At 48.9% G+C, this 14,423-nt stretch overlaps 1 protein-coding gene across 1 annotated transcript in view; it reads left to right on the top strand.

Moving 5' to 3' along the window:
• Positions 1-5,664: 5,664 nt before the first annotated feature.
• The window catches only part of vkorc1l1 (vitamin K epoxide reductase complex, subunit 1-like 1), a 67,144-nt gene continuing 58,385 nt past the window's right edge, over positions 5,665-14,423 (top strand). The window contains exon 1 of the mRNA XM_070857206.1: positions 5,665-5,873. Coding sequence (XP_070713307.1) covers positions 5,683-5,873 — 191 coding nt within the window. The 5' untranslated portion in view covers positions 5,665-5,682. The remainder of the gene's footprint in view (positions 5,874-14,423) is intronic.

Genomic DNA, 14,423 nt, shown 5'->3' with positions numbered 1-14,423 from the left:
CTATTCTGTGCCATATTGAAAGTACCAATCACAAATCCACCTACAGGAGTAACAAGTACTGTGGCTAATTATGCAATAGTTTTAAATGAAACACATATCCCATGAGAAAATGTAATATATGATTGATATTTTACATAGAGATTAAAAAGGAATCGTTCAGAAGTATACATATTTTTCAAGGTTGCCATGCTGCAATTATACTCTACGCACAGGAGCAAGCTACGCTGTCCAGCTGGTATTTATGCTCCACACAAACCTTCTCACACCTCTCTTCATCTCACCCTATCACTACATCCTTCTATTCCTTTCTCTCTCATGCGTTTATCCAGCTTCTCCTGAAATGCATCTATGTGATTTGCCTCAACTACTCCCTGTGGTAATGGGTTCCACATTCTCACCACTCTCTGGGTAAATACGTTTCTCCTGCATTCCTTATTGGATTTATTGGTGACGATCGTATTTATGGGCCCTGGTTCTGGTTCCCCCCCGCCCCCCCCCCCCCCCCCCCCACAAGTGGAAACATCTTCTTTACGTCTACTCTCTCAAACCCTTTCATAATTTTAAAGCCCTCGATCAGATCATCTCTCCATCTTCTCTCTTCTCGAGAAAAGCGCCCCAGCCTGCTCAATCTTTCCTGATAGTTATAATCTCTCCGTTCTGGTACCATCTCCTTTTGTCCCTTCGCCAGTACCCCTATATCCTTTTTATAATATGGAGACTGGAACTGTGCACAGCATTCCAAGGAAGGAAAATGTGTGACATTAATTCAGTGAAACGAAGTTCATTGGGGGGGAGACGGTGGCGGTGAGAGTGGGGGGGGATGGTGGAAGAAGTCAGCGATGGATCAAATAGTACTGCTGCAACTTGCATTGATAATATTATCAGGGGCCATTGCATCAGAAAGATTTTTAAAATTGTTTTCAATTGTAAAAGGGAAATTTTCCCTTTCTAAAAAGAATGTAGAACTAGGGGGAAAGAAAGTACTCGTGCCAATGACCCCAGCACACCTGAGTCATTGGCATGCTTGTGCATATGTTTGGCATGGCAAATTTTATGGGTTGGTAAAATATGGATTGGCTCCACCAATTCCCTCCGTGGTGTAACTATTGGAGAAGCTGTGTTCGCTGTTACATGTTCTAGTCATGACACTGCTATGTGTTCTATTCAGGTTCCAGTATTCCGCTATTCTGGTAGCAGTTCAGAAAGCCACAGAGAATATAATGGACCTCATATGTGGATCTGTGGCTTCTGAGCCTAGCTACCAAGAGGGGAAGCACCCCTCCCCCACAACATATAGGCAGCACAACTGTCATTGCTAGCTTGAAGAAGATGCTGTGATGAAGTGCATTCCTCCTCAAAGCAAACATACAACAACTTGTATTTATGTAGCATTGTTAACATAGAATATGTTTAACATAGGTGCTTCATAGAAGCATAGTCAGAGAAAAATTGACACCGAGCCAAAAAGGAGATATTAGGATGGGTGACCAAAAGCTTGGTTGAAGAGGTGAGTTTTAAGGAGAGCTTTAAAGAAGGAGAGAGGGTTGGAGAGCTTTAACGAGGGAATTCCGGAACTTAAGGCCTAGACCTCTGAAGGCATAGCCACCAACGATGATGAGACGAAGGGAGTGGGACACGCAGAAGAGGCCAGGGTCGGAGGAACGCAGAGTTCTTGTTAGGTTGTAGGGCTGGAAAAGGCTACAGAGATAGAGACCGAGGCCATGAAGGGATCAGAACACAAGGATGAGAGTTGGGGCATTGGGCAACCAGGCGACAATGTATTGACTACACCTGGAAATCAAGGTACCAGGCTAACTTTTCAATTTCTGGAACCTATTCGCAAATGTCACACGACCTTGGCCCTTTTCATACACTCCCAGATCATTGCCCAAGAAGATCAGAACAAAAACATAAACTAGTAAATCTCACCCAGTGTCCCGCAAATGTTCACTGTCCAATTCTTCAAAAGCCTTCAAAGCAGGAGCTGGATTCTCCTTCATGATCTCACTGGGACTGCTACTGACCATTCTTCCGCTGGATCTCTGGTGGATTTCCCTTCCTTCCGCACGTGCGACCATACTTTTCTGGAGCTGCCACGGGAAAGGTAGGCCCTGGAAAGCAGCAATAACGACCCCGAAGAGTATTCAGGGTGGCACATTTGAAGCTTAGGAGATACAAGAGAGAAAAGTTCAGAGAATTAATGACGGAGAATTAGTGAATGGTTATGTTTATGCCCATACTTTGTTACATTTGAAAATATCAGTTTGAGAGATTTTGAGTTTTGAGATATTAGACAATAGCTTTTTGATAACAGCACGACAGGACTCAGGAGATGCAGTATTAATTTCTGCTAAACTCAAGAATAACGTGAGCAACATAATATAAAATCACTTATCCTGATTCGTATCTGCCAAAAGTTACCCATTTTAAATTAAGAAATTAAGGCTCAAAGATTTCATGTTATGCTTTTTCAATGAGAAATAAGTTACACTTAATATAAATTAGGAGTTAACAAAGAAAAAAAAGGGTTGTTAGTCACGAAATGTGGCAACAATAGATATGAGAGGTCACAGAAATTACTGCTCAGATTCATTCATATCTTTGAACAGGTTGTCTATTTTTAACTCCAGTTTTTAAAATAAGTATTTTTTTTAGATAATGTGAAGATATTAGTTGAGTATCAGCCAGTGACTCAGTTGGTAGCACCCTCACCTCTGAGTCAAAAGGTTGTGGGTTCAAGTCCCACTCCAGAGACTTGAGCACAAAGATCTAGGCTGACACTGCAGTGCAGTGCTGAGGGAGCGCTGCACTGTCGGAAGTGCCATCTTTCAGATGAGATGTTAAACCGAGGCCCCGTTTTCTCTCTCAGGTGGATGTAAAAGATTCCAACATCCGAGCCAGGGTGTCCCTGGAGATGGAGCACGCGGTGTCCATCAGTACGCTTGCGGCCTTCCGCGAGAGGTATGCACCGGAGGGACTGGAGTGCATCATCACCGCCGGCAACCAAATTTCAATTTGACCCAATAAGGTAAAAAGTTTAATTGATTTAATTTGTCGGTTTTAGTGTCCCTTTTAAGGGGGGCACTTGATTTATAATTTTCACTAAAATAATGTAAAAGATCCCATGGCACTATTTCAAAAAAGAGCAGGGGAGTTATCCCTGGTGTCCTGGCCAATATTTATCTCTTGATCAACATCACTAAAAACAGGTTATGTGATCATTTATCACATTGCTGTTTGTGGGACCTTGCTGAGTGCAGGACTGGCTGCTACGTTTCCTACATTACAACAGTGACTGCACTTCAAAAAGTACTTCATTAGTTGTAAAGCGCTTTGAAATGCCTGATGGTTGTCAAAGGTGCTATATAAAGGCATTGAATATATTTAAGGCGGAGATAGACAGATTTTTGAGCGATAAGGGAATAAAGGGTTATGGGGAGCGGGCAGAGAAGTGGAACTGAGCCCATGATCAGATCAGCTATAATCTTATTAAATGGCGGAGCAGACTCGAGGGATCCAATGGCCTACTCCTGCTTCTATTTCTTATGGTCTTATGTTATGTTCTTCCATTAACAGTGTCAATCAATTGTCATCAGCACCAATCACAAACTGGATGAAATGCTTTGCTATTGCAAAGAAAAACCTTAGGTGCAGAAATATCAATCCCTTGCTCTCTATGGGTTGCTGCACTGAATTGAGTGAAAACAGTGAGTGAAGCAATGACTGGGTGGCATTATCACCATCATCATAGGCAGTCCCTCAGAATCGAGGAAGACTTGCTTCCACTCTAAAAATGAGTTCTTAGGTGACTGAACAGTCCAATACGAGAACCACTGTCTCTGTCACAGGTGGGACAGACGGTCGTTGAAGTAAAGGGTGGGTGGGACTGGTTTGCTGCATGCTCCTTCCGCTGCCTGCGCTTGGTCTCTGCCTGCTCGGCGACGAGACTCGAGGTGCTCAGCGCCCTCCTGGATGCACTTCCTCCACTTAGGGCGGTCTTTGGCCAGGAACTCCCAGGTGTCCGTGGGGATGTTGCACTTTATCAAGGAGGCTTTGAGGGTGTCCTTGAAACGTTTCCTCTGCCCACCTTGAGCTCGCTTGCCGTGAAGGAGTTCCAAGTAGAGCCCTTGCTTTGGGAGTCTTGTGTCAGGCATGCGAACAATGTGGCTCGCCCAGCAGAACTGATCGAGTGTGGTCAGTGTTTCAATGCTGGGGATGCTGGCCTGGTTGAGGACGCTAACGGTGCATCTGTCCTGGATTTGCAGGATCTTGCCCCCCCCAGTCATCAAGATCCATGGCGCGGCCCTGGACAACGTGGACCACTTCCCATACCTCGGGAACCTCTTATCAACAAGGGCAGACATTGACGACAAGATTCAGCACCGCCTCCAGTGCCCCAGTGCAGCCTTCGGCCGCCTGAGGAAAAAAGTGTTTGAAGATCAGGCCCTCAAATCTGCCACCAAGCTCATGGTCTACAGGGATGTAGTGATACCCACCCTCCTGTATGGCTCAGACACCTGGACTATGTACAGTAGACACCTCATAACGCTGGAGAAATACCACCAATGATGTCTCCGCAAGATCCTACAAATCCCCTGGGAGGATAGACGCACCGACGTTAGTGTCCTCAATCAGGCCAACATCCCCAGCATTGAAGCACTGGTTGGCATTGACAGCTTGGCTGACAGCCTCCTCCCAGGGTTCCGTCCCCTCCAGGATCCTACCCACAGCCAGGATCCCGCCCACACTCAGGGTCCCGCCCACACTCAGGGTCCCGTCCACAGTCAGGCTCTCACCCCCTCCAGGATCCCACACACAGCCAGGGTCCCGCCCCATCCAGGGTCCCGCCCGCAGCCAGGGTTCTGCCGCCTCCCAGGGTCCCGCCCCCTCCAGGGTCCTGCCCACAGCTAGGGTCCCGCCCACAGCTAGGGTCCCACCCACACTCAGGGTCCCGCCTCCTCCAGGGTCCCACCCACACAGGATCCCATCCACTCCCAGGGTTCCACTTTCTCTCAGGGTCCCATCCACACTCAGGTTCCTGCCCACAGCCAGGGTCACGCCCACACAGGGTCCCGCCTCCTCCCAGGGTCTCACCCACACTCAGGATCCCGCCTCCTCTTAGGGGCCCGCCTTCGCTCAGGGCCCCGCCCACTCTCAGTGCCGCGCTCACTCCCAGGGTCCTGCCCCCTCCAGGGTCACGCCTATACTCAGGGTCCCGTTTCCTCCCAAGGACCCTCCCACAGTCCAGGTCCCACCCACACTCAGGGTCCCGCACAATCCCAGGGTCCCGCTCACAAACAGGGTCCCACCTCCTCCCAGGGTCCCGCCTACACTCAGGGTCCTGCCCACTCTCAGGGCCCCACCCACTCCCAGGGTCCCGCCCCCTCCAAGGTCCCGCCCACACTCAGGGTCCCGCCTCCTCTGGGCCCCGCCCACTCTCAGTGTCCCGCCCCCTCCAGTGTCCAGCCTCCTCCCAGGGTCCCGCCCACACTCAGGGTCCCGCCTCCTCCAGTGTCCCGCCCACTCCCAAGGCCCCGCCCACACCAGGCGCCGCTCTGATGACGCGGGCCGGAGGGGGGCGGGGATGACGCCACGCCGCCGCCGTGCTGACGTCGGACAATGCCCCTCCCGGCCAATCAGAGCGCGCAACGTCTCGGGCTCCGCGGCAGGCAGAGGGGGAAGATGTCGGCGCCCATCCTGAAAGTGGCGACCCCGAAATGGGAGAAAGTGGCGAGGGGGAGCGTCTGCCTGCTCGGGGTGCTGCTGTCCGTGTACGCCTACCATGTGGAGAGCGCCCGGGGCAGCGACCCCGGCTATGTGGCCATGTGCGACCTCAGCGAGCGCATGAGCTGCACCAAGGTGTTCGGCTCGAGGTGAGTTGGCACTGACTTTGTGGTGGTGAGGGTGAGGGAGGGGGCAGCCGGCCTTGCCAGGCACAGGCCTCCCCCTCCCCCTCCCCCTCCCCATCGGAGCTGTGGCGGAGGGACAGAGACAGCGCATTGCCCCAGCCTGCTCCCCATTCATACACAATTGCACGGAAACATGCTGCACAGCTGCAGGGAAAGGTTGCTGCCCACTCCAAGCCCAGGGGGTTTGACAGGTCGGGGGGAACATAAACAATGGGGTAACGCGATGTTGTCAGTCGCTTTAAAGTGCTTTTTTTGCTGGCGGTGATTAGGGGACATGCCACAGGCGACAGTGTTGTCTCTGAGATTTCAGCAAAGTGTGATAGTGGGCATGTGGAATGTGTACCTGCTTGAATTGTGAACTATATCCAACAGTATAGGTTTTGTCTTTCCAAACTTGGGTTGTGTCTGGAGAGAGCATTTTGAGCTTCATCACACCAGGGCGAAGTACTGGTGGTTAAGTGCTCTGTCACTAGTGGTGAGAGCAATTTGAGATGTTGAATGAATTATGAGTCTCTCAGGATCTGTTTTTGCCCAGCATTAAACTTTAACTTTTTCTTTAACTGGTAGTCTGCTGAACAGGCCCAGCGATGACACTGGAGATTACTGTTGAAGCCCATCACTCATTGGAATAGGCGTTGCTTTCTGCAGCCTTTATTTGCAACACAATCTTAATTGGATATGCTGAGATTTTCATGGGCATTGTCAGGGTCTGTTTTGGCGAGTACTACATTGATGCAGCAGAATATTGGGGTGTCATACGTGATGTGTTGTAGTTTTATGTGGAATAGTATGCGCATAATGTACAATGTGAGTCGGCAGATCCAACCATGTGTACTTTTAATATGCAGGAGATCTGAAGGAATATTTGTAACTTAATTTTGCTGAAAGTAATGTACAATCATGAGTAATGTAAGTCACTGACCGTGAGTAAATCTGCAGCAATGTATGCTATTGCACTGAATGTGTGTGCAAAAATTGGCCTTGTGTTGAACTCTGGCCTTGAAGTAGGGTATTTTTTAAACCAGCTGAACTCTGGTTCATGGCCCTCACTGGGAGCTCCTGGCTACTGGTGAAATTCAGGGCTACCATAATGTGCTATGCTAGAATTTATTGATGCAATTCAGGGAGATTGGTTGTTGGGGTACTGCTTGTTCAAAGCTCAGTTGGAACTGTTGATATCCGATTGTTTGACAGATCCATGTGGATATGATTGCATGGAATTGTGGGGTTTATTTAAAAAAAAACTATTCTTATAATTTGCAGCTAAGAGGAAGCAAGAAATGACGCCCCGGTTCAAACATTGGCATTACAAAGGTTTACTTGGCTGGATCATGTGGCATACTCTTTCTACATACCATTGTGACATGGGGTAAGATGGCATGAAGTTGTGGAATTTTAAGAAAAATGTTGTAATTAGAGCAATGAAGAAGAAAGGAGTAATAAACCCAAGTAGTAAAGTAGGCTGCTTGTTGGGGGCAGACTCGTTGTCTTCATCCCTATTTTTTGCCTCTACCTTAAATTTAATGTCATTTCTCCAAACTAATTTTTAGGGGAGAAATGCCATCATGAAGAACCCCATTTGAAAAATATGCTGTTGTGTGGGATTTCAAACCGATGCCCTCTATAAGGATATCTTTTGGAACTCAAATAGTTAGAGGTCTGATTTTAGAGTTCAGTTTTTAAGCTATTTGAAACCATGAGCTCTGATGTCAGATAATACGCTGAGACTGGATGGAGGAGTTGGAGCCCAGTGGGTAGCAAAGCTTAAAAAAAGTGAAAATTTGATTAGTCCTTGGGTAATGATGTTAATCGGTGACCCCATACTATTAGTCAAAACATTAACCCCATTCGGCTCCCCCAATGATCAGCACTTGCCTTTTAATGAATATTAAAATAAGATATTGAGAATGTTCAATAAAACTCGTTCACTTCTTGCTTCCTCATTGCTAGAATTACTCAAAAAAAATCTCATGACTTTGCCATCTTGTCCATAACTGTCATGTTGGAATAGGTCACCAAACTACACTCCTCCAGTCAGTAGACTGTGGTCACATGATCTTCAGTTTAGTCATATTATGCATGATAATAGATTGAATCCTAAAGTGCAAATTTAGTTGCAGCCAACTTATTGAAGTCCTGGCCATTAATAGCATCACTCAATCCTGTCTTAAATGTGTACCCTTTCTATACTGGGAATGTTACTTTGATATGTAGCATTAATAGGTTTTACCACTATCCTCTAGTTTGTTATCGTTCTGTGTAATTATTTGTGGTTGAAGTGAGTAGTGATGCATTTTTAATTTGAGGAGTCCAAATGTACTTTGATATTTTCACTTAATTCAGCCACTCCCTTTTGGCCTGGAAGGGAGTTATTGAGTGGTTTTGATAAGATTATAATGTCATGATCCATGAGGCACAAGCCCAAGTCAATCATGAACATCAGAACCAGATCATTTACTTCCTATATAACTCATTGCACTTAAAAAGGTGTATCACTGTGAAACCGACCGTATATAAATGCAAGCAGCACAGTTATTGCTGCCTTGTATTTGTATAATCTCGTATTTTAATGTTGTATTTTTAATTTTCTTCCTTTACACAGTAGAGGCTGGGTGAAGTAAGTGAAAGAGTCGAGATGGTGATGCAGTAGCAGAAGGTATCTTATAACCTCTAATACATATCGGATGATTGGGATGGTCACTTGGTCTGTGCTGTATGGGTTACTGCATTTAAGTTTGCGAATGATGTAGCTGATGATTGTGGAATTGTGTGGCTGGAATTATGTCAGATTTTTTTTCTCTCTGGCAGAATGCAGAAGAATATAATTAGTTTACTTTGAGCTTCAACATCTCAACATAATAGCTACTTGTGCATTTTGGGGGTTAGCAATGAATTGCCAAGAAATGTGTTAAATACTGTTAAAGCTATTTTTTTGGATTTTTCATTTATTTTTATTAGTAGAAGGATTAGTTGCATCCAGTCTTGTGAATATAGTTCTGAAGTGGGAGCCATTACAGGAGCTTCTCCTCAAACTAGCACTAAGTAATTATGCTGAATCAAATTGTCCTTGAAAGGAGAGATAGGAGAGGTTACTGCTGCACACAGAATGTCTCCCCCGCCTCCCTCATATCTCTTTAAACATAATTTTAAAACATTTCTATCCACACACTTTTCCTCATCCAACTGTTGAAATAGAGACTCATTGCACTGCCTCTGGCTCCAACTCAAAATGTTCCACAACCTGAAAGCTCCTTATTTCCCTTCCTCCAATGATCTACAGGCCTTCAAAACACTTAACCACTTCCTTGCCATCTAACCAACTCTTTTATAACTTGAAGTCCCTGCATTATGGTCATGACCCTTCACCTATATTTCTCTACAGTTTAAAAAAAACTAGAGATATCTTTGTTGGAGATATGATTGTAATTTTGTATCTTTGCCTTTGTTGTGTTCCTAAAACAGGGAAGTTAAAGTAACAGTGACCTCAGTCTTTATTTACACTCCAGAGTGAGGAACAGGCCTTAGGGGGGCCGGCTTATGTACAGTGCTCTCAAGGGATGTTGGGATCCCTTGGGACTTCAGGGGATGCACTCCCTGGTGGCGGAACATGGGAGTGCATGCTTTACAGATACACAACATCACTCCCCACCAAAGTCAAAGTGAAAACTATTTACAAGGTGAGGCGGTCAGGAGCCTTTCTTTCCCAGGTGGACTGCCTCGGTACAAATGTCTGTTCTGGTATGTTGGCTGTGCCCTCGCTGGGCTGGCGTGTTGTTGGCCCCGCAGGGCTGCTGGGTGAGCTTGGCCTTGCTGGGCTGTTGGGCATGGTGGGTTTGATTTCCTCGTCCGGGGTGGTGTCGTTGATCCTTTGGGTGTGTGTTGTGGGCTCGAAAAAGGTGGTGTCTGCTGTGGGTTGTTCAGGGCAGTCTGTGAACCGCAGCCTCGTTTGGTCCAGGTGCTTTCTGTAAATTTGTCCATTGTCTAGTTTGACTACAGATACCCTACTCCCTTCTTTAGCTATCACCGTGCCCGCGATCCACTTGGGACCATGTCCATAGTTTAGCACATACACAGGGTCATTCAGATCAATTTCCCGTGACACAGTGGCGCGACCATCGTTTACATTTTGTTGCTGCCGCCTGCTCTCTACCTGATCATGCAGGTTGGGGTGAACCAGCGGGAGTCTGGATTTTAGTGTCCTTTTCATGAGTAGCTCAGCTGGGGGCACCCCTGTGAGCGAGTGGGGTCTCGTGCGGTAGCAGAGCAGTACTCGGGACAGGTGGGTTTGGAGTGAGCCTTCTGTGACCCGTTTAAGGCTCTGTTTGATTGTTTGTACTGCCTGCTTTGCCTGCCCGTAGGTAAAACCTTCCTGGCTGGAGTAGCGGGTAGAGTTAGATCCCAGCCACCCTGGCCATCTTCCCTCGTGGGCGTAAACCGCGAGTTCTTCCACGTCTCGGGTGCAACCCCTGGCGGTCATGATCGGTGCTCTCCCTCCTGAACACCTGTACGTGAAGGATTCTTCCACGTCTCCTCGGTCGCTGCTGCTCATCCTTATCAGGGCGAGCAGGAACAGGATCCTTCTCGTGCTGTCCTCTTTCCTGTAGGGGCACATAAAACAGATTGTCTAGCCCTGAGAAAGCTCTCTGACTTGACAAAGGTGACTGAGTTCCATGTTGGGCTCTTAGTCTTTAATTGACTGGCTGTCTTATTCAGTTCCTTGTGGACTGGTTGCTTTTAACTTTTATCTTACAATCGTTCTGCTGGTTATCTTACCGGTGCTTCCTTAATAGCCATACCGGTAGATTCCTCTTGCTCCCGGGCGTTACCTGGCCTGTGCTTTTAACAGCTGCACAGGTAGATTCTTTTCCTTACCCCAGTTAACTAATACATATATACTTATCATAACACAGATAAATCTTACACTATTCTAAACTTATTCACTAAACATACTTAAATTCATACTGTTAAACATCCTTAAATTCGCATCGCTATATATGTACATCTGCCACCCGTCCCCAGGTGGCCAGGTTAATTCCTGCCTTCTCTTTTTCTTCTTCTCCCGCTGGGTGTCCAGCGAGGTAGGTGATAGATCGGTCTGCACCGTCTAACCCTAAGTACCCTGACCGGACGTGGGTTTGAGGCCCACACTATCGGGGGAACGTCCCCTCCGGTGCTGCAGCACACCGCTCCTTTGGGGGTGGCTGCCTGGTTCGTTTCTTCCCCTGGGGGTTCTGCCTGGTCGAGGGCTACGGGCTGGGGACTCTCACTTGGTGACTGGTCCACCGCTTATCTCTTCTGGGGGTCCCTTGTTGCCCGAGGCTCCCGGCTGGGTGTCCCTGCTCGCGGGCTGGTCTCTGACCTTGGGTGCCCTTTTGCGGCTGGTCCCTCTCCCGGGGCTGAACCATTCAAATTGGAGTGCAGGTGACCACGGTGTCTTTGGCCGTGGTGTACGGGGAATCCTTCTTAAGGCTCCGGCTGCTGGGGGTGCTTCCGAGTCCCAAATGATTCGGGGGACAGCTCCTCCGGCAACACAGTTCACCGCTCCTCTAGGTACACTCTGTGGGTCTGCCACATCCCCTGTGGGATTTCCACAGTCGGGAGCTGTTGGCTGGGGGTCCCTGTCTTTAGCACGGTTTACAGGTTTTGGCTGTCCCTTGCGTTTAGCTGCTGCCCCTGAGTTGAAATGTTTGCACTGATTTATGTGGCACTACTTTGTTCGGCGGGGCAATTTTATGGCATATACCATGGGGCTTGCCTTGTCGACAATGTGGTAAGGTCCCATGTACAGTACCTCAAAGCCCCCTACTCTAGCGTAATTTCTCACCATAACTGGTCCCCTATCTCCCACTCGTGGTGCTTGTGGGGTTCTAGCAGCAGTCGGTTACTCAGATGCTGGTTCCCCATGTTGTTAGCAGCCTGCCAGTGAATCTGTTTGAGGTGTTCAAACAGATTCTTGACAAAATGGTCCCGGTTCACCTCTCTGAGCTGACCTTCCGTGAGCACGGGGGCTAGGACATGGGTGGGGGTTCGCATTGCCCGACCAGTCATGAGCCCATGTGGGGAATACCCAGTGCTCTTTGACCAGCTACCCCGGATCCTCATTAGGACCAGCAGTAGGACATCTACTCATTTTTGGGGTGAGTCTCCCATCTCCTTCCGCAGCCTTTCTTTAATGGTGCGGTTTAAACGCTCCACAATACCTGATGACAGTGGGTTGTGAGCAACATGCCATCTCCCTTGAATGCCGAGCACATTAAGGGTTGCCTGCATTACCTGACCTGTGAAGTGGCTCCCCTGGTCAGACTCCACATACTGTGGTAGTCCCCACCGGGAGAATACCTCTTTCACAAGGATCTTAGCTGTTCCTAAAGCGGGGGCTGTTCGGCATGGGAAGGCTTCAACCCATTTGGAGAACACATCCACCTGGACTAGGCAGTACTTATATCCTCCCTGGGCGGTGGGTAGGGGCCCGATGTAATCGATCTGAATCGACTGCCATGGTCCCTCTACCCTCCTGATGTATCCCATAGACACCTTCCTTTTCTGGGGGTCAGGGTTGTTAGCAGCACACACTAGGCAATCGGCGGAGAGCTCGCGGACATCCTCCCTGAGTCTTGGCCACCACCCTGCCTGTTCCACCCATTGCCAGGTGGTTTCAGGTCCGGGGTACCCCGCTCCTAGACCCTCATGGGCTAGTTGGAGGAATTCCCTCCTGTGTTGCTGTGATACTACCCATTGCTCTCCCCTAAACAGCATGCCTTCTTTAATGGTCATGGCTGCTGCGCCATATGGTCCTTCTACCTATTCTCCCTTGGTTAGTGCGTTTAAAACCGTTCTTAGGACTGGATCCTGGGTTTGAACTGTTTTCAGGTCCGGGGCTAATACTACCCCTGCCCTGCCTGCCGTTCCTACCCTGCCCCTAACTGCTGCTATGGAGTCTAGGGCGTATGGATGCCAAAACTTCCCTGTGCGAGCACCCTCCTTAGCCAGCACGTCTGCCTGCTGGTTTCCCTGACCTTGAGGTTCAGTGGTCAAGTGGGCATTCACCTTGTGAATGTAAATCTCCCTTTCCTCCCCTACGGCCGTCATGATCGTTTTCAGCAGGGGCTTGATTGCCAAAGGTCTCCCGTCGGCTGAGGTATACCCCCGACGGGACCAGAGGGCCAGGTACTCCGTACACGAGTTGCATGTAAACATACTGTCTGAGCAAATCGTGTACGGGGTAGGGAATTTCTCAGGGTGTGTGACCACATATACTACCGCGGACAGTTCGGCATGCTGGGCGCTCATGGTGCTGGGGAGTTTAATAGACAGGGCAATATTCGCCTCTGGGTCATGGACTCTGCACCCTGTGAGTCGTTCACCAGCAGTTACTGTGCTCGAACCGTCCACATAGATTTCGCGGCCCGTGGGGTGTATCCCGGCCCGAAAACCTACATTGACTTCCCATACCCCTTCTACAGAGCACCGGTGGGCTGTCCCCAGGTAGATCATGTTAGCTGCGAGCCTTGGCTCGCAGAGGCCTTTTACCCTTGGGTCGATCTGGGAGAGGAGTAGGGTCCAGCGAGTGATGCGAGCACTGCTCACTGTTCCATCCTTAATCCTCCCATCCAGGAGCATCTGGGTAGGCATATGGTGAGTGAGGAGTGTGATAGGGGACCCTCCTGTGAAGATTAAGGATCTCTTCACAGCCCAGTGAGTGGCCAGTAAGTGCCTCTCACTGTTGGAGTACCCCTTTTCCACATCGGTGAGTATCCTGGAGGAGTAAACTACTGGTCTCAGCTGGCCGTGCCGTTCCTGTAACAGCACTGCGCTTAGACTGTCTCCGCTGGCTGCCACCTCCAGGAAAAACTCTCTCCACTGATTAATTGCTCCTAGGGCCGGTCCGGTCTGCAGCCTTTCCTTGAGTTGTTTAAATGCTGCCTCGCAACCCTCGTCCAAATCCCACTCCACTCCCTTGTGTAGGAGCCGGAGCAGAGGGGCTGCTGTGGCAGCATAATCCTCAATGAAGTCTCTGCAGTACCCTGTCAGCCCCAGAAAAGATCTCACTCCCGTTGCTGTGTTGGGGGCTGGTAATTCCTGTACTGCCTCCCTTCTGGCTTTGTCAATGGCTCTTTCCCCAGCGCGCACCGTCAGTCCCAGGAACTTTACTTCCTTTTTGCCGATCTGCGCCTTCTTGGGGTTAACTTTAAAACCTTCCTCCCTAAGTAGTTCCAGCAGTGGGCCATGCTCCTCACCCTCATCGGTGAATAGGAGCAGGTCGTCCACATACTGGACCAGCTACTGGGGTCTGCTAAAACCCTTCAAGCAGTTAGCCATGCATTGATGAAAAATGCTGAGGCTCTGATGAAAACCCTGGGGCAGGCAGTTCCAAGTGTACTGTTGGCCTTTAAATGTAAAAGCGAACTTGTACTGGTCCTCCTTTCGCAAGGGAATGGACCAAAACCCGTTGGAAATATCCAGCACCGTGAAGGTGGTTGCGGATGCTGGGATACATCCAATGAGGTCGGCGAC

The sequence above is a fragment of the Pristiophorus japonicus genome, chromosome 16 (assembly GCF_044704955.1).
Source record: "Pristiophorus japonicus isolate sPriJap1 chromosome 16, sPriJap1.hap1, whole genome shotgun sequence".
NCBI classification, from domain to species: domain Eukaryota; kingdom Metazoa; phylum Chordata; class Chondrichthyes; family Pristiophoridae; genus Pristiophorus; species Pristiophorus japonicus.
Note: the sequence above shows the minus strand (reverse complement) of the source record. Positions and strands in the feature narration are given on the sequence as shown.